Source organism: Siniperca chuatsi, linkage group LG4, assembly GCF_020085105.1.
Source record: "Siniperca chuatsi isolate FFG_IHB_CAS linkage group LG4, ASM2008510v1, whole genome shotgun sequence".
NCBI lineage: Eukaryota > Metazoa > Chordata > Actinopteri > Centrarchiformes > Sinipercidae > Siniperca > Siniperca chuatsi.
Window position 1 is genome coordinate 10,598,447 of NC_058045.1, and position 27,881 is coordinate 10,626,327.

General features: G+C 40.0%; 4 protein-coding genes and 1 non-coding gene across 12 annotated transcripts; 3 read left to right on the forward strand and 2 right to left on the reverse strand.

Annotated features, from left to right (window-relative positions):
- Nucleotides 1-39: 39 nt before the first annotated feature.
- Nucleotides 40-4,441, reverse strand: kbtbd4 (kelch repeat and BTB (POZ) domain containing 4). Its single transcript, XM_044194560.1, has 5 exons — nucleotides 4,309-4,441; nucleotides 2,676-3,150; nucleotides 1,933-2,074; nucleotides 1,579-1,685; nucleotides 40-1,460 (listed from the first exon to the last, which is right to left on the reverse strand). The coding sequence occupies exons 2-5, from the start codon at nucleotides 3,135-3,137 to the stop codon at nucleotides 600-602; spliced, it is 1,572 nt and encodes a 523-aa protein (XP_044050495.1). The 5' UTR covers nucleotides 3,138-3,150; nucleotides 4,309-4,441; the 3' UTR covers nucleotides 40-599.
- LOC122875448 (protein FAM180B) lies at nucleotides 4,390-6,074 on the forward strand. Of its 2 annotated transcripts, XM_044194574.1 has the most exons (4): nucleotides 4,390-4,498; nucleotides 5,122-5,305; nucleotides 5,479-5,552; nucleotides 5,668-6,074. In XM_044194574.1, the coding sequence occupies exons 2-4, from the start codon at nucleotides 5,239-5,241 to the stop codon at nucleotides 6,013-6,015; spliced, it is 489 nt and encodes a 162-aa protein (XP_044050509.1). In that variant the 5' UTR covers nucleotides 4,390-4,498; nucleotides 5,122-5,238; the 3' UTR covers nucleotides 6,016-6,074. The 2 variants fall into 2 exon arrangements, with proteins under 2 accessions (XP_044050509.1, XP_044050510.1); XM_044194575.1 differs by lacking the exon at nucleotides 4,390-4,498 and having other exon boundaries at nucleotides 5,071-5,305.
- Nucleotides 6,075-6,139: 65 nt separating this feature from the next.
- ddb2 (damage-specific DNA binding protein 2) lies at nucleotides 6,140-12,670 on the reverse strand. 4 transcript variants are annotated; one of them, XM_044194563.1, is made up of 11 exons: nucleotides 12,525-12,670; nucleotides 12,290-12,430; nucleotides 12,096-12,208; nucleotides 9,680-9,883; nucleotides 9,033-9,199; nucleotides 8,405-8,504; nucleotides 8,098-8,275; nucleotides 7,556-7,701; nucleotides 6,833-6,988; nucleotides 6,702-6,747; nucleotides 6,140-6,588 (listed from the first exon to the last, which is right to left on the reverse strand). In XM_044194563.1, the coding sequence occupies exons 2-11, from the start codon at nucleotides 12,420-12,422 to the stop codon at nucleotides 6,332-6,334; spliced, it is 1,500 nt and encodes a 499-aa protein (XP_044050498.1). In that variant the 5' UTR covers nucleotides 12,423-12,430; nucleotides 12,525-12,670; the 3' UTR covers nucleotides 6,140-6,331. The 4 variants fall into 4 exon arrangements, with proteins under 4 accessions (XP_044050498.1, XP_044050500.1, XP_044050501.1 ...); XM_044194565.1 differs by having other exon boundaries at nucleotides 9,692-9,883; nucleotides 12,096-12,211; XM_044194566.1 differs by lacking the exon at nucleotides 9,033-9,199 and adding an exon at nucleotides 9,385-9,515 and having other exon boundaries at nucleotides 9,692-9,883; nucleotides 12,096-12,211.
- Nucleotides 12,671-13,709: 1,039 nt separating this feature from the next.
- On the forward strand, nucleotides 13,710-27,578 carry kif23 (kinesin family member 23). Of its 4 annotated transcripts, XM_044194554.1 has the most exons (24): nucleotides 13,710-13,918; nucleotides 14,183-14,249; nucleotides 14,459-14,587; nucleotides 16,731-16,836; nucleotides 17,056-17,192; nucleotides 17,331-17,443; nucleotides 17,531-17,701; nucleotides 17,888-17,932; nucleotides 19,254-19,366; nucleotides 19,652-19,773; nucleotides 19,884-19,986; nucleotides 20,067-20,146; nucleotides 20,220-20,339; nucleotides 20,439-20,598; nucleotides 21,303-21,464; nucleotides 21,579-21,745; nucleotides 21,838-22,011; nucleotides 22,180-22,383; nucleotides 23,700-24,029; nucleotides 24,250-24,483; nucleotides 26,015-26,103; nucleotides 26,202-26,280; nucleotides 26,902-26,972; nucleotides 27,057-27,578. In XM_044194554.1, the coding sequence occupies exons 1-24, from the start codon at nucleotides 13,905-13,907 to the stop codon at nucleotides 27,070-27,072; spliced, it is 3,006 nt and encodes a 1,001-aa protein (XP_044050489.1). In that variant the 5' UTR covers nucleotides 13,710-13,904; the 3' UTR covers nucleotides 27,073-27,578. The 4 variants fall into 4 exon arrangements, with proteins under 4 accessions (XP_044050489.1, XP_044050491.1, XP_044050492.1 ...); XM_044194556.1 differs by lacking the exon at nucleotides 17,888-17,932 and having other exon boundaries at nucleotides 13,713-13,918; XM_044194557.1 differs by lacking the exon at nucleotides 23,700-24,029 and having other exon boundaries at nucleotides 13,723-13,918.
- On the forward strand, nucleotides 19,434-19,526 carry LOC122875630. The gene has a single exon (XR_006377865.1). It is a non-coding gene; the product is annotated as a Z30 small nucleolar RNA (small nucleolar RNA).
- Nucleotides 27,579-27,881: the final 303 nt, after the last annotated feature.

A 27,881-nucleotide genomic window follows, 5' to 3' on the forward strand; every position in this document is an offset into this window, starting at 1 on the left:
GGCTACAGGGCCATAAATATCAAAACAAACAGTGACAGCTCGTAGCTACAGCGATATATTTGACATTTCTGTTAACAGTTTAACTTGAAAATGTACATTGTACATCAAAAAATACAATCTTAAGACAAGAAACTGTGAAAAATTGAAAAGTTAGAAAACCTTGTCTGTTATCATGTTTATGCACATTTGACTTAGTCTACAATATCATGATACACTTATTCACATACAATATACTGAGGGATGTTTTATATTCAGTAAAGGTTTATACACTGAAGTTGTTCATGCGTGTCAATAAACAAGCAGTGCACAGGAAACAATGTCAGTTTACAGCATCACAACTAATTGTTTGACATCTCAGCTAAGGGATCCACAATGAGACACACTGGAATACAAGCAAGTGACACACCGCGCTGAACTGCTTCTACTGGTCTGGTGGTGAAGTCAGAAAGGAATGAGTGACACAGAAACCAGCTGAGTAAATACATTTAGAGCAGGTCTCCTCACAGGATGTCTGAACAGTGAAGTCATGGTAAGTTATCCAGCAGTCTTCCCTGATTCTCTGTGGCGACTGTGTGGACCACAGTGTGAACATCCAAACTTTAGGCCAAAACAAACTGCCAGTTTGTGAGGAGGATTTTTATACCTCTGATAACGGAGACGACAGATGTGGCCGGGTTAAACTTTAACGTGTTTGCATCACCTTTCTTACATTTGTCCCTGAAGACGTATATGCAGCCATTACAGCTGGCCACCTTCCACAGTGAAGGAACGCAGCTCCACACCTCAGGGAAGCGCAGGCGGGTGAAGCTCTCCAGCAGAGGGTTGTAGCACACCAGGGAGTCTCCTTCTCCTACAATGAAGATCACGTCCATGTGGACCGCAGCGTGCATGCAGCCCGCAAACGGCAGCATGTAAGGTTTGATTTGGCACTTCTGGGAGGCGGTGTCAAAGCACTGAATCAGTCGAGATGGCTTAGTAAAAAAGTCCATGTCATTCTCCTCCCCTCCGAGCAGGTAGATGGTACCTCCCAGGTTAACGCCAGAAGCCCCGGACACTGCAGTGTCCAGCTGGCTGGTCTCTGTCCACATGTTGTCCTTCACTGTGTAGTAGATGACGGCGTTAGAGAGTGTGTCCTGCAACGTCTTACCTCCTAGTGAGTAGATAGCATCCTCAGTACAGACAGAGACCATGGTATGGTGGAGGCGGTCTCTGGGCAGTGGGGCGCAGCGCTCCCAGTCCATGGTGTGCATGTTGCACTTCCACATGCGGCGAGGGATAGACCCCCCCACCACATACAGGTCACCTCCGTGTTTACAGGCTGCAGTGATCTGATGGCATAAACTGTTCTGGCCGCTCACGCTAATCGCATCGTCCTCGTCACAGTGAAGTGACACAGCCAGGGAGTGAGTCCGAGACTCCTCTTTGCCAATCAGGTAAATGTGGACGTTCTCACCAATTTCCTTTAGAAATACAAGATAAAGACATATCAGACATCAGAGATACATATAATTACAACACACATAAAATGAGAGCACTCTCTTCAACAATATTTTTCAGCTCTAGATGAAAGAATGTTACCTTGAGATTTTCTTGGAGGATACAAGAAAACTCCTCTCTCTCCACCTTGTTGTGGTTTATCCATGACTCGATGGCCACTGTTGGATTCTGGGAGCTCGGAACTCCATCTGAACACAAACAAACAAACACAAGGCCTAGTGAGTCACATTCATAAAATGCGCGGGGGGGGAACCAGGGACATTGTGGTTTTGTGGTTATATGGTAAGCTAGCAAGACGCTCCAGATAATGTGTATTCAAGGTTATAGGACTTCCACTGTGCTGGATGTTTTAATAATTATACATAATGTAATGTAGGCTTGTAGTAAATGGGAAAAACACTGTTTCGGACGTGATAGCACAGCAATGGGTAATACCTTTGATGATGTCCAAGAGCAGACAGAGAGGCAGATTAAGAAATTCTTCAGTCAGATGCAGCTGGGTCAGGTGGATTTTAGCACAATGCTTGGCTGCAGTGTACAACTCCTGGTCACTGTGTCTGTCTGCAAGCCACATCACCTGGGCAAAAACACAATTATGACTAAGTAGCATGACTAAGACTGCCAGGCTTGTGAAAAACAGTGACTCACTAAGTGTTTCCCACACATAGACTTTACTTGGGTGGGCTGCCTAGGTATAATTGGCGACCTATTTTATAATTTTTTATTTTTTTATCCATCCGAGAGACACCAACTGCGATCTTTTAACTAGTGGGCAATCTCCCCTCGCTCTACCTCCTCCCGTGAGGTCTACTGACAATCGCACATGCTCTGCAGAGAGAGAGAGAGCGAGAGAGATGCTCTCTGGTATTAAGTTAAAAGATGTGGACGCAGTGGACATTTTACAAACACGGACCAGGTAAAGCAACAGTGATCTTTTCAATAGGCAACGTCATTAACAACAAGCCTCCTCCACACGCGGCTCACTTGCTGCTGTGAAAACAGAATCGTGAGTTGTGGGAGAGAGAAACAGAAAGACGTGTGTGTAGAGAAAACAAAAAGATAACTGAAGGGAAAAGCAAGGTGAGATTAAAGTAGAATACATAGTAGTAAAGTAAAATACATATTTGAAAATATGTTCAACACAAGTTCCCTGTCATTCTGTGGGAAACACTGATCACCTGCAGGCAGTTCTTGACCTCTACTGTCCGTGAGAGGAAGCGGGAGCATTCCTCAAACAGTGCAGTCAGCTGGTACATATCTGCCATCTCATAGGTGTCCTGCAGTTCCTCCACCCTCAGTTTAATCGTGCCGTGATAGATGTAGTCAATCAGCAGCTGAAACACAGTGGCGCTGACGTCCTTCAGCTCAATAGAGCGGTTGTGGGACTCTTTGAGGTTGGAGGTGAACATGGAGCGGAAGAAGCTGCTCTGTGCTGAGAGCACCAGCCGGTGCAGGTGAAACTCTTTGCTGTCCACGGTGATGGTGACATCAGCGAACAGGCCGTCCTCCAGACACAGGTCCATGATGCTCTTCACCACCCGGCTGGAGTGGGAGCGATCGGTGAAGGTGTATCCCAGGAAGTAGTTCTCCTCTCCAATAGAGCCACCGACACTGAGGCCCCCCTCCTCGCTGGACTCCATCTTTGCTGCTCACCTGACAAAGTCACCAAAAAGCATCCATTTACAGTCAGTCGCCAGTTTATAAGATACGTCTTGCTAAAACTAATGCAGTCTAATACAAAAAACTTTTCTAGAGAGGTGTTGATTATAGCCCAACTGATACTGGAGGCCGATACGGATGTCGATATTGGAGTGCTTAAAAAATGTGATAACAATACATCGGCCAATACATTTTTATAAAAAAAATAAATAGACGAGAAACAAACATTATTTATAAGGATTCCTTTTTTTTAATTTGTTACCAAGATATGTACTGAGCAGGACATTTTATAGTTGAATAGTGGACATACTATGTAACGGTGACAGTATTTATAAATTAGGTCAAACACATTCTGGCATTTCTGTACAGCAGTTTCTTGTTACTTATCAGCCGACCGACACACCAATACAATATATCTAAAACACGCTAATATCCGCTGATACATTAGCGCGGCTCATTTATCCCTCTAGCTTTGGTGTTAATTTAACTTTATGGTCATTTTTCGAGACTGTAGTTTGAGGTGCTGTTCAGTTGTATTGCGTTATACTGAAAGGTGTTTCTAATCATTTGTCCAACCCATTTATTTCAACTAGGAGAGACTAAATATTAGACACCCATCAGTAAAACACAATATAATTCAACAAAAACACACACTTCAGCCTCAAAATTCACCATAACGTCAAATCAACACGTGATTTCTTGCAGGACTGTTGTATTAGACTGCATTGGTTTTAACTAGACGTATCTTATAAAATGGCAACTGAGTTTATAACGTTATAATGTGCAAAAACAGAGGCAGCTGCTCAAAAGCTTAGTTATATTGCCATTAAATTAACTAATGAAACGTTTTTATCGTTAGTTAATATACAGATGATGTAGCTAGTGCCTGAGATGCTTTTTGACACATAATCGAGAGCTCGTTTAATAATGTCCCAAAATATATATTAGCTATATTTATTGTACACAATTACTAACTGGCTATGTTAACGCTAGCTATGCTGTAGCTTTAGCACCTACAGCAGCCAGCCGGCTAACGGTCCCTTGAGTGAAAATTCAACCGTGATACCGTAAAGGTAGAGTTATAACCAGGACTGTGAATGACACAAAGTAGTTGTGACGCTTTAAACACGACTAATAAACATGCGGGGTTACCGTTATCTCCACTACTTTATCATTCAGGAGGAGCTGAACTCTTCACCGGAAGTAAATAAACTTTTTCATCGGTCAGCTATGAAACGATTCGCTGGTCTGTCAACCGGTGCTACTGCCGCCACGTGGTGGAGCTGTGTTACTACAGCTGTCATTTAGGAAATAATCCTTTTTTCTTGATGTAAATAATGCTGTAGGTCACTCAACTCACAAGATATAATCTGTTAATTTATACTAAATAAGTAATTTAAACTGAGAGGAGTCAGTTATGTAGGTTGCACGGTTAGCTAATTACTTAATTAGCTACATAGTGACTCCAGGGTATGTTGTGATAAAAATAATGCCTTTGTCACAGCACATGCTGTATATAATCTTCACCAACTGCACTTTTCAGAGCTGGCTTCACCCACTGACTGTCATGTCTGTTAAAGCTGGAATATTTATGAAGGAGAACATTTTTGATTTTGTTGTAAATGATTGGATTTATTTATTTTACACATTTATAGTTGTAAATTCCCCCTGAATGAACACATATAAGAATTAACTACATATACTTTGCAAAATTTTCTCAGTGTATGAAGGACAAAAATCCCATAAAGCCTCTTTCTTTATTGGACTGGATTTATGTTAATTGAGAAGGATCCTCACCCTTTGTTAATTCATATTGATGTAATTGATGTTTTTGTTTATTTATTTTTTGTTGTTGCCTCTGTGAACTTTAAGTCCTGCTAGCTCAAAGTTCTGCATGCTGTGGATAAGAAGTGTTGCCATCTGCTCTGCATCAAAGCCAACTGGCTTTTTGTCCCTTTTTCCAAGGAGGAAAAATGTACGGCATTCAGGCTGACTTGCTTCCTGGATTCACAAAAGTGGGTGAGGGAGAGCAGAGGTGAGAAGGATGCGGTGTATTATCAGTCGTTAATAATCAAGAGAAGAATGAAAATACAACTAACGGTCTGCCTTCAGGTCATTTTGTTGCTTTGGTTTGAGCAAGTGCTGCAAGGTAAGTGGAAACAGAATATCTTCTAACAGGACTGTGATGAGGACAAAAAGTTTTAGGTTGTTATATGATACTGCCTGCACTGTTCAATATGCAGTAAACAGAATTACAAGTGTTCAGTGTCAGCGACTAATTTCAATTATGTCCCAGTTAAACTTAAGTATTTTCTACTGTAGATGTGGCTGCAGGCAGAAGTCCAACTTCTCAAAAAACTGGCTCATCAGTTTCTGATGCAAACCTGATGTTTGAGGTACTTTTTTCATTTTAGAGTTAACAGAAGTCTACATGCAGATAAATTAAAAATCTTGCAATGTTTTATTTGCAGAGTAAGTGATGGATATTTCTTTTTCCTCTCCTGTATGCAGTTTTTGCTGGGCGGGGTAGAGCTGGACCAGGACAACAACATCGTCCTGCTCGACAAAGAGATGGCATCAATGAGGCCAGGGCGGGCTTTCCTGTCTGAGATCAATGACAACATTCCCAGAAGTCTGAGCTCCATGGTGCAGATGGTGACCGCACTGGAGGGTCAGAGGAGAAGGCCGCTGACCCAGGTTCAGTTTGAGAGTCTTGTCCTGAGCATGGTGTACTCTGCCCACCAGGCCTGGCATCAGGAGAGAAAAGAGGAACAGGAGGCCTGGGGTGGAGTGCTCCTCCAGGTGGCAAACGTCACGGTCCATGAACTACGTGGAAGTTACCTCTTCAGTTATGCATGATACTCATACTGCCATTCTGTATGAGATAAAGGTGTATGCAATAAAATACTTGCCTTACATTTTTGTGAAATGCGTATTCATAATAATGCATGTGGTCAAAAATGTGTAAAACGACTCAATAATGTATGAAACATGGTCATTTTTATTACAGTAAAAAAACATTTGTGAGAACATACAAGAGTTTTAAACTGGTTTATAAAAGATATCTGAAACGTTTTTTGAACATTCAAACAATCCCTGAAGTCAGAGACACAACAAACAGTAAACAAAAGGAATATACACACATGGATTTTCAAGATCCTCACTACCATATAGTTTACTTCTTCCTCATCTGGGCTTGTTTTTGTTTAGTACACCCAGTCTTCGTCTTGGTTTTGGTCTCTGATCGTTGCATAGAAGCTAGTTTCTTCTTGAGCTTTGCATCCACAGCAGGACCTCTCCTGTCCCTGCTGGAGCGCTGCTGAGTCCTCCTCTGGCACCTTAAGCCGTCCGCTGAGGTCAAGGTTTCCTCCTGTTCTTTGTGCCGATCACTGATCAATGACTCGTTCCTGTCCCAGACCAGCACCGTTACACCTGTGAGTGAACATTAGGCAGCTTTAGTGACACACTTTGTCCTTCTCTCACAGAACTGGTTTGAATCAAGTCATCAGATAACACATCTATCAGTGTACTTTTGAAGAACTTACCCATTCCAGATCCAATCACATCACCCACTGGATTGAATTTGTTGATCTGTAAATAAATATATGTGTGTGTTAGTAACTACAGTTTTGGTGTCTTTAAAAGGTTTTTCTGGTGTTTTTTAACACATACTTACAGATTTGATCCCTGAAGCTGTGGGATCCTGCAGCTGACACACAAGCTCTGCTGTGTTGGAATCAAAGATGTCGATGCTCCTCTGATCTCCGGGGCAAACCCGGTCATCAGGGTAGCGGCCCACCACAATTAGGTCATAGACAGGGTGCCATGTGGCCTACAGAGAAATAACAACAGTATTCTGTTGTCACAAATGCTATCCTACCACACTCACAAAGCACACACACAAAGATGTTGCTTGCTCCTAGCCTCCTCTTCAAATACCACCTGGTCCATTATTATCTACAAGTCTACAAATGAATATTAATATTATTTCTCCAGCAGATTTTTATACTCATTTTGATACTGATGGCACAGCCTCATATGCATTTGGCTGTTGCCCTCAAGCCACGTCCAGATTACTATTTGACATTTTCAGACCTCTCTTAAACTTGTACTGAATGCCAATAAGATGAAACGTGGTTTAGTCACAAGAACCTGTAATTTCACTGTACTTCTTCCTGCCTATAAAACAATACATATATCAGGTAAAGCATGTTTTTCTTCAGTCGACAATCCTGTCCGTGCTTCACTTCGGAGATATCCTGAACTCATACTGCTTTGTGGATGTCCTTCGTTCATTAAACCATGTTTGTTAGTTACGTTTTTGAAGTCATGATCCCTCAGGAGACATTTCTACACAAGTTACAGGAGGATACATACACAATGCAGAGAAGAAACAAACCTTGATGGGTGTGAGATGCTGAAACTGTCTGTGCGGATGTTGGATGATATGTTGAGGCTTCGACCAATCAGAGGATGAGTAGACCCGGATCTGGTCATACTGATCCGTGGTGAGCAACTTGGAGCAGTCCAACGGGTTGAAAAAGGCTGTGAGGAGGCGACAGTACCAGCTTAACCAAAATAACCTAGATTTTCTTTAAGATCTGTAGTCATAGCAACTGTAATACAAATCATGACTTCTTTTAGGTTCTTGTCTTCATTAACTAACTCAGAACTCAGACATTTGTCACAAAGAAATCACTTGCATCTTATACCAACAATGACACTTTGCAACTATATGTATTGTCTATATTAATGTGAAACATGGATGGTACACTACCAGAGGTCTCTTCAAAACTCAGGACAAGTTACATTTAATGTACCATTTACTTTTCTATCATTTATATTGCACAAATGTCACAATGTTCCTAAAACTGCAGAATTTTCTAAAAAAAACCCAAAACGTAATTAAGTAAGACAGGGTTTTCTGATTGAGAGCGTTACCAGAGTTGACAGCTCTCTCATGAGGCATGTCATGGAGGAAGCTCTTCTTATCTTTGATGTTTCTCAGGTCCCAAAGCTTCACCGTGTGGTCAACTGAGGCCGTCGCCAACAACCAATCACAACGGGGGTTGAACTCTGCATGGGTCACTTTGGCTTTGTGCAACTTGTCACTGAAAATCTACAACATCCAAACAGAACAATGAAATTCATTAAAATATTTACTTGTTTGAGATATACTAATTCTCTTTAGTGGCTAAAAGACAATACAAGCCCTTTGTTGTCTCATTAAAATACAGTAGAATTTAACCTTTTGGCCATCCAAACCCAGGAGTAAGAGCTGTCCCACATTGTCTCCTGTCACAAGCATCTGTCTGCTTACTGACACATCTACACAGCAGTACCAGTAACTGTAAGGAAACAAAGAACAAAGTGAATTAAGTGGATATAACAGAAGAAAAATCAAACAGGGATGAAGCTAAGAAATTCCACAGTGCGACAATACATTTATGATCCAATAGACAAAAATCTTTTTTTTCTAAATTAATGATAAAAATGTTTTAAACATTCAACAGGATGTGAGTTAATTTAACATAATCTTAAATAAGTGTCACAAATCTGAACACATGAATGACTGTAATATTCCTTTTCATTGCTGTCCAGTGAAAGATATGTTAGCATTTCCTACAATTTTAAAGTTTTCACATAAACTGAAGGTTGCTTGTATGTCTCAGGCTAAAAAACACCTAGAAATACACATCAAATTATCTAAGAAGTGCATTGTTACAAATCTGAAAATAAAAGCTTTTTTCTTCTTTCATGAAAAGCTGAAATTTTGGAGATGCATGTTTTTATTTTTTAGTTTATACTTTAGCAGAACATTAACAAGATCGCAGCATGTCTTTGCCGAGCATCAGTCTTCTTTGCAGTTTTCTCACCAAACATTGTGGTGATCGTGGCCACAGTCTTGAGTTCTGGACAGAACAGCGGGTGCGCGGCCCTCAAAGCTCTGCATGGTCAACGAGCCCTCACCAGAAGCCACATAGACTTTGGAAAGGTCCATCGGGCAAAACTTCATCCCTCCAATAAAATCTCCCGCTCCGCTCTGTGCACAGAAACACAAATGCAGACTTATCACGGGCAGTTATTAGCAACACACTGCCACACAAATGTTTAGCATTAAACCAATAAGGGCCACCTGTTAAGAAGACTGATGCTAGACTGATCAGGCCTAAAATCTACAACCCTATCTGATTGTAGCTCAAAGAAAACAAGGGGACTTAGTCTTACTTCAGCACATCTGTATTGGCAAACACACTGAAATCTCGAAGTGCTGTCGTACCCCCGATAGACGAGGTGAACAGCTGAGTGGGATTTAACTGGTTAAACTTCATGTCTGTAACTGAGTCTCCAGCCTCCATCTAAGCAGAGAACCAATAACAGTGTGTCGTCAAGTAAATCTAATTTGCACGGTTTTGAAATTAATCATAATTTAAAAGCAATATTTAAAAAAACAAAACAGATAATTTGTTGAACACCTCGTTCTGTTCATTTAAATATCTGGTAAAACAAATGTGACACTCACGCAGGAACTCACCCCTTGAATAAAAGTTTTCTTCATGGGCACCTCAAAGTCCCACAGATATATATCACCACCCTTGGACCCCACAGCCAGAGTGGTGGGATGAGTGGGATGCCACTCCAGACAGGTGATCCTGCGGTCGAAGGGGCTGGTAGCACCGTGGAAATGATACGACGACAGTGAGCGAACAAAAGGTTCCTGAAGACACTGGAAGAGACAACAGAGTTGAATGTACAACTGACAGATTTCCAATGTGTGGAGATCCGATATACACTGTCTATTGCCTGACTGACTACCTGGCCTTATAAGGAAGGTAACAAAGGGTAATCTGTTCTGTACTGTGGGAACTATGTGGGAGCTTTTGGACTCCAATTAAAATGAATGCAACAACAAAAGGCATCAGAGCTATATATTTCAGATACATACTGTATATAAGTCAAACTTATATCCTTTAGTATGTGTCTCTAAAGGAGAGCTGTTATTAATTCATCTGTAAATATTTTTAAGACTAATATATTTATGTGTTATCTAAATATATTTTTGTCCATAAAATGCCAGATAGTGAAAAATTAACACTTTCACAGAGCTGTAAGTGACGTCTTCGAGAATGTTTTTTTCAAACTGACCCAAAGAATTTTAGTATTTTTTTCTTGATACATGACTTCAAAAATTAATTGATCAACAGAATTGTCTGTGATTAGTTTTCTGCCAACTGACTAATTGTTTTAGTTGTAACAGACAGCTTCTTAAGTTGTGTTACGTCATGGGTTTGAAAGAATGAGATGAGAGAAACAAAGTCACGATGAGGATACAAGGACTTGGAAAATAGATAAAATAACAGGTTTCAACGCTTTATGGCGAAGTTAAATTTCCTCAAATTCAGAGTGTCTATTATCCAAATGTCTTTATAGCTACAGTACATTCAGTATATGGAACCACTTGAGCTTTAAGTTGAAGTTTAAAGTGATTATTATCATAAAATAATCTATAACACTTGTAATATAGTGTAAAAGAGTATTTTACTTCCATGTAATGCATTTTCTGTAACTTTCATGAAGAGCAGCAGTTGCCAGTGTGGCAGCTACTATGATAATGATCAAAATGAAGAAATAAAATAGATTTCCATATTTTAAAAACTGTTCCACTTGACATAGAAAACATCTTTGCAGTTTTTGACCGTTTTTTTTTGCAATTTGAACACAGTTGACGTGTCCTCTTTGGAGCTCAACTTGTTGTCTCATATTGTTGTCAGGGATTTTCCATATCTGACAACATTACTTACTCGTTTTTAGCCTAATATGATCCACCTGTGTAGCAGTGATTGTGTCTTCTTCCATGAGGTGTTTAAATTTCCATATCTTTAATATATACAATGCTGAATTACCAACCGAGCCCGTAAACTGGGTTGGGCTGATTTAGTTCGGGGAATGTGTACAATTAAAACACAATAACAACTGACATGCTGATCTTGAGGCCCCGTGTCAAAATCTACTTCTCTGAGCTTTGGGCTTACATGTGGCAGTTTTTTTATTTACTTGCAAGTGAATGTGGCCATGAATATGTGTTCCTACGTAACAGAAATTCATCCACATTTACCATTGTACTTTTTACAGCACTACATGTATTTGACAGCTATAGTTACTAGTTACTTTTCTGATTAAGATTTTATAAATACAATTTTGAGGCACTACGACTTTTCTTAAGTATTCACCTTTTCAGCTACTTTTTAATTCTACTCCACTACACGTCAGAGGCAAATATTTAGTGGGGGAAGAAGTACTCAGATCCTTTACTTAAGTAAAAGTATAAATACCATAGTCTAAAAATACTCCATTACAAGTTAAAGTCCTGAATTCAAAATGTTACTTGAGTAAAAGTACAGAAGTATTATCAGCAAAATACTGTACTTCATACTATCAGAAGTAAAAGTACTCATTATGCAGAATGGCTCCTTTCAAAGTGTTATATTATTATAGAATATTATATATTTCTGTTTCCATCACTAACAAATACATGTAAGAGCATTGTAATGTTGTAGTTTGTCAATGTGAAGCCACTTATTAGTAGTACAGTACTGCAATAAATATCATATAAGCATACCATATGTTTTTTTAATGTAAAAAGTAACTAGTAACTATAAGTGTAGTAAAAAGTACAATATTTCCCACTGAGTGGAGTAGAAGTATAAGGTAACATAAAATGGAATCACTCAAGTATCTCAAAAATGTACTTAAGTGCAGTATTTGAGTAAATGCACTTAGTTATTTCCCTCACACATTTGCACAGAATGATTTAAAGATGTAATGCATGTGGAGAATTTCCCTACATCCACATACAGCTATGGCATTATATTTTTTTACACTGTGAGTTTCTGTATTTGGCCCCGCTGTGCAGCCTCACCTGAGACCAGCAGTCTCACCTGTCTCATCTGTGAGTGAAGACTTTGCCCCAAAGTGCTTTTATAAATGTAGTGCAGGATGCTTCCTCGCCCACTTCTCTTCTGGACTCCTGCAGACTTGAGAGGAGGCCCTGCTGCTGCAAGACACACAAACCAAATTAAATCTTTCGCGTTCAGTGTCACCGCGCTGAAGCTGTCCTGTCAGGGCTGCACACCTTGTTTGGATATTTCTCCATCTTTTTTGGCTCGTAGCCTTTTGGAGAGAGTTGGGGCAGAGGTCTCCCCGGTTCTTTTCTTCACTTTTCCCTTTGATTCAGATGCATCGGACTTCGTCGGTCTGCCTTTCATTTCTCCCCCTAAAATACACGACAAACGATTATTAACCAACACCACGCGGAGGATTTGACTCGACACTTACTCATTTAGCTGCATCAATAAGGTTTATACAACCTGTGATGTTCAGTGTTTGGCGCTGCAGTTTAAGAGCAGGAACTCCAGTGTTTGTATAACGCAGCAGCACACGCGAGCGTGTAAATGGCTGCAAATGTCAGTGTTTTGTAACTTGTGTGTGTTACAGCTGGTGGGCAGTAGGTGTCAGAGTTTCTCCACCAACAGCCCTCAGTGGACGCCATGTTTGGTGTTTCGGTAGGACTACAAACTGACGTCAGCTTTGAGTTGAGGGGCTTTATTTATGAAAAACCCACTTAGATTATGGGAGTCAGACTGATTACATTAATAAATAATATGGCAAATAATTAAAATGGAGTGTAAAAAGAAATAAAAAAGGTCCATTGTTTTAGCTGAGTTTGTAGTTAAGACTTCACTTAAGTTATTTATGTTTTTTATTTTCTTTTTTTATCTCGCACTTTGGGTGTCCTTATGTTGTTTTCCTTTTTGTGATTCTTATGTGTAACACAACAACTTCCCGTTTGGATTAATAAATATATCTATCTATCTATGAGAGCCAGCGCCTGTAGTTTCTGTACATTTATTTATTCTTTATTTGGATTCCCCATTAGCTTCCACAGAGTATAATTATTTATAATCTGTTTATAACAAATTCACTAATTCACTTTAGGCCTCAATATATTTTTTGTTCTTGCATTAACTGATTAAAACCAAAATATTGTTACATACAGCTGCAACATAACAAAATGTGAAAAAAGTGAAGGGGTCTGAATACTTTCTAGGATGCCATCCAACCTTGTAAAAGTGACACACATACATGTGACCCGTTTTTAAAGATTTACATCTTTAGTGTGAAACAATGGGCTGGGGGCTGAGTGCCACAGAAAGGCCAGGGAAGTCAGAAAGTATTGAGATAAACTAACATATTGTTGGTTTTGGTCTTTTTATGTGATTTGTTGGCAATAAGAGTGCATTTTTTTATTCAAAAATAATAATACAATATCTGATATAGTAACAAACTAAACCAAATTAAGATACAACAATCTAAACCCCACCACTAAAAACCATGAATGCATTCTGTCTCTCATTATCTAAAACTAAAAGAAAGGGCGACATTACAGACAATACTGTCATTATGAAAATTCTTGTTGCTGTTTATTTTTGTTTGCATGGTTTCTTAGGCAATCTGAATTCGCACTGGTGTTAGCTAGTATCGGTATATCTGGTGACTGCAACATATTTTACATTCTTGTTGTTTCCATAAAACGCTCGGCAGTGAAGGCGGAAACACGTGTTTGCTTGTTGTGGAATCTTATTGGCTGCTGCCGGCTCGTTTTGAAAAAAGTCCTCTGATTTGAGGCGGAGGGAAAGTTCAAAATTGTAGCAACGGGACGGTAAAACTACAGGAAGCAGCGAGTTACAATGATCAGACAAGCGTAAGTAGAGTTTAATATATTTTTTAAGTTGCGTTTAAAGTACATTACCTACAAGTATTATGCTAATGCTAAACGTCACGGTACAGTTTAACTACCATATTTGTCCACGGAATCCAGTCAAGTGATGACTAGCTTACCCGTAACGTTAGCCGGGGGCTAATAAGCCGTCTAGCCAGTGGCTTTGTTAACGCATCTTCGCTTACTGCAATAAAAGGCTAACTCCAACAATGTGCTGTACTAATGAAATGTGACTTATTTTTTCAGGAAGGGTAGAACCCCCCGCAGGCCTCCTCCAAAAAAGCCTTCCAGCAACCAGAAAGACCCGGTTGGGGTGAGTGTTAGTGAGTTGTTCAAGAACCAGCAAACACAAACCGTAGCATTCATTACTTTTGGGATGTGATACGCGAACGTCTGGCGAGTTTTAGTTTTAAGGTGAAGCCTGTTAGTATTTTAATCGGTTTTTGTCCAAAAGTTACAATGATGGAAAGGTAGTAAAGGACGTCCCCCTGGAGCTCATTTGACTGATGTATTTCCCCTCAGGTGTACTGCCGTGTACGACCTCTGGGTGTGGAGGACGAGGAGTGCTGCATTGAGGTGATCAGCAGCACCACCATCCAGCTGCACGCCCCTGAAGGCTTCAAAACAAACCGCAATGGAGAGTACAAAGAGGTAACACATCCAGTCAACCTGGAGTAGTTTTTGTGTTTTCCCCCTTTTGTTTGTATACTTTAGATGTACGTACAGATGTATTATCTGTCCAGTTTAGTTTAAAGGATAAGGCTGGTGATATTCTGCATTTAAAACAAATCCACTGAAAAGATAAAAACCAACAATAAATTGTTCCTACTAATAAGTACTGTCTGTGTAGCCAAAGCCTGATTATAGTTTAGCTGTAGCAACTTAATTGTTGTTCAAAAATTAAAACACATCAATGAGCCACAACACAATAAACATGATGTTTATTTTGAGTCAATCCCACATGATCCTGCTGCCATGAATACACAGTATGTATTTTGCATTAAGCTGTATCCGAGTGCAGATCACATAGGCAGCAGGCCAAGCAAGGTAGCTCATTTGTCCTTCTTCCTAGCCATGTCAAGTTCTTCCTTGGGGGATATATAGATGTTCCCAGGCTAGATGGGTTAAGTAATCCACCCAGCGTGGAGTTCAGACATCCAGAAGGAGCTACGAGTAGAGCCGCTCCTCGTTTGCGTTCAAAGGAGCTATTTGAAGTGATTTGGGCATCTTTATAAGGATGCCTCTTGGACACCTCCCTGTGGAGCCATTCCAGGCATATCCAACTGGGGGGGTGGTTGGTCTTATTTTTAGTCTTTTTATGTGATTGGTTGGTAATAAGAAAAACTATGATAATGCCTGCCTTATCCTTTAATGTAATATACAGTGCATTTAGAAAGTATCTAGACCCCTTCACTTTTTTCAGTTTCAGTTGCAGACTTATGCTAAATTTGTTAAAATGTATTTTCCCCTCATCAATCTACACTCAATACCCCATAATGACAAAGCAAAAACAGGATTTTAGAAATGTTAGCAAATTTACTAAAAAGAAAAATCACATTGACCTAAGTATTAAGATCCTTTGCTATGACACTTGAAATGTAGCTCAGGTGCCTCCCATTTCTCTTGATCATCTTTGAGATGTTTCTACACCTTGATTTGAGTCCATTTGTGGTAAATTCAATTGATTGGACATGATTTGGAAAGGTGTCACAGCTGACGATGCATATCAGAGCAAAAACCAAGCCATGAGGTTGAAGGAAGTGCCTGCAGAGCTCAGAGACTGGATTGTGTCAAGGCACGGACAGAGCAATTGGGGGAGAAGGGCCTTGGTAAGAGAGGTGATCAAGAACCTGATGGTCACTCTGGCTGAGCTCCAAACATCCTGAGTGGCGCTCAGACACTTCCAGAAGGACAACCATCACTGCAACACTTCAACCTATCTGGGCTTTATGGCAAAGTGGCCCTATGGAAGCCTCTCCTCAGTGAAAGATGCATGAAAGCCCGCTTGAAGTTTGCAAAAAAGCACCTAAATTACTCTCAGACCTGTGAGAAACAAGACTCTCTGGTCTGATGAAACAAGAACTGTTTGGCCTTAATTCTAAGCATCATGTATGGAGGAAACCAGGGACCGCTCATCCCCTGCGCAATACCATCCCTACGGGACCAGGGATTGGTCAGGGATTAGGGAAAGCTGAACGGAGTACAGAGATATCCTTAATAAATACCTGGTCCAGAGTGCTCAGGACCTCAGTCTGGGCTGAAGAGTCACCTTCCAACAGGACAATGACCCTAAGAGCACAGCCAAGACAACGCAGGAGTGGCTTAGGGACTCTGTGAATGTCCTTGAGTGGCCCAGCCAGAGCCCGGACAAATCCAAACTCTCTGGAGAGACCTGAAAATGGCTGCCCACCGACGGTCCCCATCCAACCTAACAGCGCTTGAGATGATCTGCAGAGAAGAACTGTAGAAAATCTATATAAATCCAGGTCTGTAAAACTTGTTGCGTCATACCCAAGAAGACTTAAGGTTGTCATCTCTGCCATAGGTGCTTCAGCGAAGTACAGAGTTAAGCGTTGGAATACTTATGTCAATGTGATTATTATTTTTTTTTTTTTCTTTCTATTTTTTTCTTTTTAATAAACGTGCAGAAATTTCTAAAACCCTGTTTTTCGCTTTGTCATTATGGGGTATTGAGCGTAGACTGATGAGGGTAAAAACATAATGTGAAAAGTGAAGGGGTCTGAATGCACAGTTTTTCCCCTAAATATTCCAATTAATCTCTTTTGTTTCTCAGACTCAGTATTCCTTCAAAAAAGTCTTTGGAGTTTCAATATCTCAGATGGAGCTGTTTGAGCATGTGGCCAAACCTCTTGTCGACGACCTCATCCATGGAAAAAATGGTAAAAACAGCCCCAGAAAGACATATATCCACATTTAATTTATTTAAACAATAACAGTCAAACTATAGCCAGCTGCCTGATTTGCCTACTCAATATCAGTAATTCTGTTGTATTTTCTCCCACTGAATTTTCCTGCATTTTAACATTCTCAGGAACCAAGAGCTGTTGAGCTTTGAGTTTATAATTAGCGGTTAATTCTCTCCTTTCTGGTTGTTGCAGGTCTGCTCTTTACGTACGGGGTCACAGGAAGCGGAAAGACGTTCACCATGACTGGCTCTCCAGGCCAAGGTGGACTTCTACCTCGCTCACTTGACATGATCTTCAACAGTATAGGACCCTACCAGGCCAAAAGATATGTAAGAGTAAACATTTAAGAATAGTTTTGATTATTTCTTGTACCCACATCATTTAATAATACTTTGAAATCTGTACATTAATCTTTCTAACTTTATTCCTCTTGGGGTTTTTTTTTGTTTGTTTTTTTTTCTTCTCAGGTTTTCAAGGCAGATGACAAAAATGGTATGGAGGTCCAGAGTGAAGTCGATGCTTTGTTGGAGCGCCAAAGGCGGGAAAACAACTTGTCTGTTCCTAAATCATCCTCCTCCAGGTAAATCTGAGTCCTGTGAAATACCAGTGTTTTCCTGCCGTGTAATTGATATATAAAAATAACACGTGAGTCACTATTTGATTTCAGACAAAAGCTTGATCCTGAAATTGCTGACATGATTAAGCCGGAGGAGGGTTGTAAAACAGATGGTGTGGATGAGGACAGCAGCTACAGCATCTTCGTCTCCTACATAGAAATCTACAACAACTACATCTATGATCTCTTGGAGGAAACTCAGGAAGATGCAATCAAACCAAAGTGAGTTCAGGAAATATGTGAGAGAAATATAATTCAGATGTATAAATGTGCATTTAAAGACATGTTTTAGCTGTTTAGAGTAGTCAGACATTAAAATATTATATTTAAAGTGTAGTGGTTTTTTAGAGGTGATTATTTTATGTTTGAGTAGCTGGAAGACAAAAAATTGTATTTTCTTTTTACTAGGTGGAATGGTGGAGGCACACCTGTGCGCCAGAACACTGAGTTCATGTATGTGACCAGTGAATACTCATACATCAGACTAGTAGCCTGGTCAAGACTAACTTTCCCTGTTACACACAAATGTACAGTCTAGATTGTAAATGGAACCGTGTCAACTCTGGAGACATTTTTCAAACTTATAAAAATGTTATGGACACTTCTTTGTAGTAAAAGAATCCAATCTAAACTCAAAAGAGTTATCACAACAACTAAGAAGCTACCCAGAAGTAGGGCTGGGTATCGTTTTTGAAATATTTATTTATATACTCGTGCCGATGTGAAACCAGAGTTTCAGTACCGATGCCAAAACAATACTTTTATCTATTTGTTTTTTGTTCCTAAATTTATGGATCTACAAAATACACCAATTCAAGGGATAACATGTTGAAGTTACAATACTTATTTCTAACATGGCCCCATTCGATAACTTACTTTGAGAAAAAGTTTTGGCCAAAAAAAAAAAAAAAACAAACTTTTTCCTATGTAACAAAAAGCCAAAAACAGCTGAAATGATTAGTTGATTAAACAATTAGTAAATTAAAAGAATCTGCAACAATTTTAATAATCGATTAATCGTGTGATTTAATTTTTTTTTTTTAAAGCAAAAATGCCAAATATTCTCTAGTTTCAGCATGTCCGTTGGTATTAAAACAAGCAATTTGAAGATGCCACCTAGGGGTTTGTAATGGGCATTTTTTTGTTGTTGTATTTTCTGACATTTTATAGATCAAATGATTAATCCACAAAATAATGGCCAAATTAATAATAAAAATAATCATTAGTTGTGGCCCTAAAGCCAAAGTTCTCAAATGTTAAAACACAAGCAGCTGTACAAGAACTTTACCTGAATAAAATGGTAAAATTGGTAAAATTACAATTTAAATCAAATAGTCTAAGAATAAGAAGTATGAATCTGAGCTAGTATTCAATACCAAATTTTGTTACTCTGTGTTACGGACACATTCGATCAGTACCCACAAAACACTGAGGTTCGTTATCCAGCCCTACCCAAAGTTGACTGACAGAGCCGCTGATTGCAGGCTACAGGTAATGTCTCCAGTGTGGATGAATGTTCCTTTAGTCCTAAAAATCATTACATTACCCCGCTGCTGCTTGTAGTCTTTGTTATGGCAAAGCTCCTGAATGTCCTTAAACCTGCTGTCTGTTGCTTAGTATGGCGCTTTATCATGATTGTAACTGTTTTATTTTCCATGGCTGAAATCAAGCAACATTAATATTCCCCTCCAAATATTTGATCCTCCACATCTGTTGCATGAAAAAATGCAGTTCCATGTCTTCAGTGACTAACAGTTTTATTTTCCCAACGTAGACCACCTCAATCTAAAATCCTCAGAGAGGATCAGAATCACAACATGTATGTGGCTGGTTGCATGGAGGTTGAAGTCAAGTCTGCTGAGGAGGCATTTCAAGTATTCTGGAGAGGTAAGTTGTTGTAAGATCTACATTTAGAAATCAAAGACTCACATTTAAGGGAATCAAGGAAAAAATACTGCACTGATGACTGTAGATGTGACTGACCTGGTATTGCTGGCCTCTGGGTCGGCTCTGACCAGGAAATGACGTTAATCTTCTCTCTGAGCAGGTCTTGCAAGAGTTAAATGGATCAGTTGGAGTTTTGTGCCTAAAATAGTTTAGAGTAGTTGAAACTGCATGTGAATATGCTAACCGTGAATAAACATGGTTGAAGAGTTTCCTATGTTGTTCCAGGTCAGAAGAAGAGGAAGGTCGCGAACACCCGCCTGAACAGAGAGTCCAGTCGCTCCCACAGTGTGCTCATTATTAAACTGGCTCAGGCTCCTCTTGACGCAGATGGCGACAACATTCTCCAGGTCCACTGAAACTGAAACCAAATGTCTGATCCCACAGTTACAGCTCTGTAAGTCATTTCTGAACAGATTAAACAGGGTTAATTTATTGAAGTGTTTTCTGATCGTTTCAGGATAAAAACCAGGTGACTGTCAGTCAGCTGTGCCTGGTGGACTTGGCAGGAAGTGAGCGCACTGGCAGGACAGGGGCAGAAGGCACCCGTATACGTGAAGCAGGTTTGTTACCCAAACATCAAAATTTGGTTTTAATCGTAGCTGAACTTCATGTGAGCTTAAACAACATTCTTACCTTGCAGGCAACATTAATCAGTCTTTGCTGAATCTGCGGACGTGCATTGAGATACTTCGAGAGAACCAGATGTGTGGCACAAACAGGGTATGAACTACCAGACTAAAGCTGAACACATTTACTGATGAACCATGTAGATAATCTAAGTTTTCTCTTATAGATGGTCCCCTACAGAGACTCTAAAGTAACTCATGTGTTCAAGAACTATTTTGACGGAGAGGGCAAAGTCAGAATGGTTGTTTGTGTCAATCCCAAGGCTGACGACTACGAGGAAACCTTGGTAAGTCCATCCTGCACTTTAACTGTCTCCCTTACTTTATTTAAATGAACATGTAAGTTGCTTTTCATCTGACACGCAAGATGCGCTCCGTTTGTCCAGCTGGTGATGCGGTTTGCAGAGATGACCCAGGAGGTGGAAGTGGCTCGGCCAGTGGACAGGCCCATCTGTGGCTTCACCCCGGGCCGTCGCCACAGAAACCAGGCCTTTAAAGAGGAACTCACTCGCAAACTGGAGGAGCGTGGCGGCCCAATAGACAGAGGTAAGTTATGCACCATGTAAGCCAAATCTGCTACATAAGACAAGCCTGATTATAGGAGTAATACTTTTTATTAAAAAACAACTTTTTATCAACCAAAAAAAAAACATGTCTAATGGGACAACACAGGCAGTTAAAATGAACATTAAATGTATTGTCACATTTAAATAAAAATATCACTCTATAAAAAACAAATTAAAGTGAAAACGGCAGCGCGGATGGCCGCCTACCTTTGAGTCTGGTTCTGTCCAAGGTTTCTGCCTCTTAAAGGAAGTTTTTTCTTGCCACTGTCGCCAAATGCTTGCTCATGGTAGGATTTGTTGGGTCTCTGTAAATAATATTATAAAGAGTACGGTCTAGACCTGCTCAATAGGAAAAGTGCAATGAGATAACTTCTGTTTATGAATTGGTGCTATATAAATAAAATTGAATTGAAAACATCAAATTTCTGGGTTTTCACAAGCTGAATATCTGCTGTGGTCATGTTGTGGTCATGTAGTTCTCCTATAAATCTCATACATAATGACATTTAGTCCTCAGATTTAAGACAGGCCAACCTAATTTCCAGAAGAATGTACACCATTATATTTTCTATATGGGCCAGTATCTTATTTGTGTATGTTTCATATATGGAATATTGTGTACACTTTTATAAACACCGAAAGTTTTTACAGTAGCAGTTGGGTTAATTCTCTCTGTTTCCTTAGACGTGCCCTCTGTTATAAGCCACCTGGTGCACAGCCTCCCGCCTCTACCCTCCTCTGAGCTGATTGATGCTCACGATGACATCACCCTGCCCAGGCTGATCGAAGCTCTGCAGAACAGACACAAGATCAGGCAGATGATGATCGACGAATACAACAAAGCAGGTGACTGCTAACATTCTAGCTCAACTCTCACTTCTCGGTTAGTTCAGTTCAAGTTACTTGAAACGTTGGCTTTCTTATCTTGGCTCACATGTTCTCTCCCTCGTGTTATTCTAGCCACCGTGATGAAGTCCATGCTTCAGGAACTGGACAGAAACCTAATTTCTAAGGACAATTTTATTCATGAACAAAACGGCAAACTGGTTGAGAAGGACAAGATCATCCAGAACAACAAGGCAGAGATCGAACGCTTGGAGAAGAGAACCAAGATGCAAGAACACAAAGTGAGAGACAAAAACATTCAAACCTCTCTGTGTCTGCTGGTTTGTAGATGTGTTGCTCAGTTTCTTAAATGCCCCACATGGTTCTGTTCCAGATTGACATCCTGCAGAAAACTACTAAAATCTATGAGGGAGACAAGCGTTCACTACAGCAGGAACTGGAAACCAGAGAGCAGAGGCTGCAGAGGGAGCTGTCTGACAAGAGACGCATGGAGCAGCGCATGCACGGCGCGGTCACAGACACCCAGCTCAAGTGGGAGAAAGAATGTGTGAGTTGCTCCTCTTGTAACTCAAATGTTGATAAATTAAGTAGCTGTCTGTGTACTATAGCCTGTTTTTAAAGTAGCGCAGTAAATTTGTCATGCCTCAACTTTCCCAATGATCATTTATACAGTCAGTGGTGTTGCACTTAAAACATTGTGCGTCTTGCTATGCAGGACAGACGTGTTAATGCGATGCAGCTGGAGATGCAAAACAAGCTCTGGGTGAAAGACGAGAAGCTGAAGCAGCTCAAGGCCATCGTGACGGAGAGCAAGACTCCAGGTCGTCCTGATCCTCCACCGCGTCAGACTCAGCCTAAGCGGCCTTCCAGAGAGGAACGCCTTCCTGCAAAGAGATCGGCCTCGCCCTCGCCTGTCCCTGTATGTTGTGTTGACAGTGTACATCTAGAGCACCTGCCTAGCTCCTAATTAATGTATCTGTAACTAAATTTTGTTAGATGACAGGACAGTGGGAGTTTAACAGAATTCTGTCCCTTTTTAAGTTAACAGCTACTGTGCTCTCTCCTCTCTAAAACTAATACTTTCCTGACTGGACTAACATCACTAATCCCAATGTGAGGGCAGTAGATGCATTAACACAAACACCTGCGCATTATAATGTAGTACAGTGCATTAGTCCTGCAGCAGTTAACTACAGTTGTGAAACTTTAAATTTTACGTTTTTGATGAGAATGTTTCACAAAAGTGTTGATTCTGATAACTTTTAAGGTTGTGTCTGTGATGCTGAATTGCATTGGAATAGGCTTGCAACTAACAATTATTTTTATAGTTAAATCTATGGATCAATTTTTCAATTATTCCAATGTTTAGTCTATAAAATATCAGAATGTCCATCACAACTTTCCAAAGTCCAAGGTGTTATCTTCAAATGTCTTGATAAAGATATCCAATTTACAATGATGAACAAGAGAAAAGCAGCAAATCCTCAAATTAAAGTAGTAAGCATGATTTTACATTTAATTAATTTAATCAATTAATTCCAATCAACTGAATGTTTCAGCGTTACATTAGAATATATTTCAAGATGTTTTATAATGACATTTACATACAGTAGGCAGAAAAATAACTTGGGAACATAACTAGGGCTACAATTAACAATTATTTTCATTAGAGTAATCTGTTGATTATTTCTTCAATTAATTGATTAATCATTAAGTCTACACAACATCCAGTAAAAAAAAAAATAGCCATCACAATTTCCTTCAGCCCATAGTGATGTCTTGTTTTGTCCGAACAACAGTCCAAAACCCCCAAATACTCAATTTACTATACTGTAAGAAAAGGAAAAGCAACTAATTCTGTCACTTTAGAAGCTGGAACCATCAAGTATTTGGCATTTTGCTCAAACAATAACCTAAATGAGTAATTGATTATCAAAATAACTGCAGATTTATTTTGTCAATCAACTAAGTGATTAATCGACTACTTGTTGCAGCTATAAAAATAACTTTCACACCGTCTCAACAAAAATGTTACATAATCCTCACAAAGGCAGAATGTATTGCAAGGTTAGATTACATTATACTGTGCAGGTGTCTGCTGCTGTTTCATTCCCTAAGAAATGCTCTTTGTTCCACCAGCTACTGTAACATTTAATTCTTATGCAATGTCTTTGTAATAACTGTATTTAATTGTGCAAGCATGTTATTTTGCAGTCTGTCCACTTTGCTCCCTAGTGCCCTGTTGATTCTCCCCATGTCAGGCCAGTGCCAGGGCCAGTCAGTGCCACTAGAGTTGAGGAGGTTGAAATGTACCCAAGGCCCGCCTGCCCAGTTCCCAGCACCATTAGCTCTTTGTCTGTGGCTAACTACATCTCTGCATGGGAGCAGCGGGCAGCCCTGGACAGCAGGCAGGGTTACCATTCCCCTAGTACACCCACAAGAACCCAGTCCCCAGCAGGCCCCTCAGCCAGCCGGGCCAGGAGGAGGGCTCTGTGTTGTGCTAGAGAGGAAGAGGCGGCCAACTATCCTACATTTGATCTAGACCTAACTGAGAGAAGCTACAGGGTCAGTGAATAAGCTACAGACAACAGCATGAGGTTGTATAGTGAAAATTGGTGTCTGTGATTAGGCTTTTATTTCCCCCCTCCACTAATCGGGGGTAATATTTGACAGTGTTCCTACAAGTGAATTTATCTGTTTCATGACATCTTTGTCAGGATTTGACAATCCTTTGCCCCAGTTTTATGCATGTCCCCCCCCCTTCAATTGCTTCCCCACTCTGTAGACAGTGACACCGGTGCGCCCGCTGCACCGTCGCTCCCGCTCTGCTGGTGGGGAGAAGTGGGTGGACCACAAGCCCTCCTCCAGCATGGACTTGGGTACAGTTTTGCAGCCCGTCATCCCCAATTCCATTCAGGTGTCTGCACCCAGTGAGAAGGCCCTGTCAAAGTGTGACAGATATGTGTTAACACACCAGGAGGTTGCCTCTGATGGCGAGATACAGACCAAACTTATAAAGGTATGAACACTGCAATAGAAAATTTGACAGATTTTTGAAAATGTCTGTTTCTAATAGCAAATGCTTTCCCTGATGATCAGAATGAAATGATTTGGTTTCACTTAAATTATTCAGACTGATAATCATGTTTCTTTTTGGGAGGGGTGTTTACGTTAACTAATCAATAGAGTAAGGTATCCACCTACATCATTTTCAGTCACTGCAGAAGCTCTATTGCTGGTGCTAGGAGCAGTTAATGCTTTTAACTGTTATGTGTATGTTTCAAATTGATCAAAGGAATATATCAATTTTAACAATGACTCATAACAATCTGTATAGATGCGTCAATCTCATCCATGCTTGTCGCCATTTTTCTGGTTCTAGGACAGGAGGACAACGTCCCCACTATTTATATTTCCAACAGATGAGTCTGTCCTAAACATTGTTTTTATTATGCAGCAGAATGTTTTTTTTTTCTTCTTTTTTTGCAGTGGATAAGTATTGAAAAAGAAACCTCATCCTTGTACTCACCATCATCGCAGGGGGAGGTTGTTGGGTTTTTTTGTCCATAAAACACACAGTGTGCAAGTCAGTGGGTGCATATCGACGGTCCTTTTTCAAAACTGGTTGTGAATTACTGAGAACATTGCACATCTCCTTTTCACCCACCCCAACTGGTCATTACATAAACCAAAGACTTTATGCACAGTAACTATATAGGAATAAAATAAATGAATAAATAAGATAATAGTAAGTGAATCAGATGTTTTGGAGTCTTGGGAAGTGTCTGGGAAGAGGTCAGTGACTACACCACATTCATACCACATTGGAGCTTAGACAGTGTGTCAGAAAGGACCCCAAACCTTGAATTATTATTTTTTGTTTTTACAAATCAAATGCACGTACAGCATAGTGAATTTTCTCAAACTTAAGGCAAGATGTTATGTTCTCAAACCATTGAGAAGTAATACTGCTCGTCTAGCTAGAAGAGTGGGAAAAGCCAGAGCACGTGCTGGCTTTGGATCAAGTACACAGTGTGGCGTCTGAGAAAGTGTTTGAAATACATCCTTTGGTTAATGGATTGAATGCAAGCACCAGATCAACAAAATTGGTGTCCCGTGCCTTGGGAAAGCAGGATATTTGAGACTGCACAAAGTGTCTGAGAGGTTTAACGTGCCAAAGGCTCACTTTAGATATTTACAGATCAGACAGTTGTCTATGAACAGGTCTTTAAAGCGTGTTATGTCTTTTTTTTTTTCCTCTCCTTTTTTTGGGGGGGGGATAAAAACGGTGGTTAGAGGCAATAGGGCTTGTAGGAGGGAAAAAAATGGAACCCAACAATTTCCTGAACTGGACCCAGAATATGTCACTTCTGGTTTAGACAATATTACCATGTGTTGCACTTTCTAACTCACTTTTATGTTTAAAAAGAAAAAAAAAATCGAACCTTAATCTGTATTTCAACTGTCATAACACCAGGTGATTACAGAATTTTCACTTAGAATTAACTATTAGTTAAAGTTGGTTATTACCTCAGTTGTTCATTTTTCAGGGTGAGGTGATTAAAACCAGAGGAGGAGGACAGGCTGTCCAGTTCACGGACATCGAGACACTGAAACAGGAGCTCACCACAGTCCCAAGGTAGCAGCCTACATCCAGTTAATTAGCTGCAGATTAGCTGGATGTTATAATGATGTTTCAACATTTTTCTTTTTGTCACTTTACATTTGTGTCTGAAGCCGCAAAAGAAAATCTTCAGAAGGCACACCAGCCAATGGAGATCGAACAGATGGAGCTTGGACTGATGTGGAGACGAGGGTAGGATGATAATATTGATTAGTCTCCAATAAACTACCGTTGCATGTGTGTCTCTGTTTAGAAAGCAGACGGATCATGTAATGAACCTTGCATGTGTATGGAAGCTATGTGGCCAGCCCTAAACACATCTGTCCCTGAACATATGTCTCTTGATCTTGGAGTTAGAAGTTTGCCTTGCCAATTATCTTTGGCAAATAAATTCATAACAATGAACAGTTTGGTCTATAAAATGTGATTTCTGTCTGACCAACAATCCAAAACACAAATTACATATGACAAACAACAGCAGTAAAAATGACTAATGATTAATCAATTCTCAAAATAGTTGATTAATTTTGTGTTGGATGACTAAATATAATACAACACCCACTAACTACAGACTCAAATGACTGTAGAGTTAAATCAATATTTCTTACATCAACATCTGTGCGTGGTTTCAAATGCTACATGAAGTGACTTGGGGTGGATTATGTACAGGAAAACCCACAACCATTGCAGCGTTTGAAGTGTCTATCTTCTTCGTGTTGTTGCTATTGCACCATCATTCAGATGGTGCCAACTGAAATGTAAATTTACCAACACTTCAGAGTAGATTTGGGTCCCAATGTGTCTTGTTTGCAGTGCTCTGTGGCTGTGGAGATGAGGGCTGGATCAAACATGGGTCCTGGCTATGAACATCATGGGATCACCAAGTAAGCTGTCATCTTTACTGATCACATCTGAGAATAGCATTTCCTCTGCAGTACAAAGTATTTAACTCTCTTCCCTTTTTACAGGCGCAGAAAACCCTAAAAGCAGCCGCCAGCTGCTCCAGTGATCACCTCCCTCTGTCCTCACCTGGCTGTGCAATAGTCTGAACTTTTTTATATTTAGCTCCTAGTGATACTATTTAAACACTTTCCATGCTTTTTATATATATATATATATATGCAAAAGTGTATATACATAGGTCACCAAAGCTACTTTGTAAGATATTTTATGTTGTATTTGAATAGAAAACAAGTGTTATTTTATTCAGTCAAGGATGGTGGCAAACATTTAGTTACTGTGGCCCTGATGCTGAAGAGTCTGTTTGCACGTTTGTGTGTAACATAGTCACATTTGTTGCTTGGCACATGAGGAGTTGTGAAGCTGCCAGAATAATGATTTTACTACATACTGTTTCTGTCTCGTGCATTCTATTGAGCTTCAAGTAGAGTTTGAATTTCTTTTATATACATCAGTTCACTTCTGCCACTGAAAACTGAGCTCTCCTGGCTTTTCTGTACACTCTGGAATAAAATTCCTTTGCAGCACCAGTTTTGTGTGTGTGTGTGCGCGTGTGTGTGTGTACACAAGAATACAATGCAAACATTATTGTATAGTGCATAATAATGCTCCAAGCAACTAGCACCAGAATAATATCTGAACACTAGATGGCAGCACAGGACAGCAGTACATTATAAATCTTGAATACAGGTGTTCATTTGAGAGGCACATGATGCCTTACACAGCTGTGATGAGGCATCCCTTATGCTGCATTACTATGTAAGCATATTAATGACAAGAAATACTAACAATGAATTTCACTGAACAGAAGCACAGATTTAAGTGTCATCTGT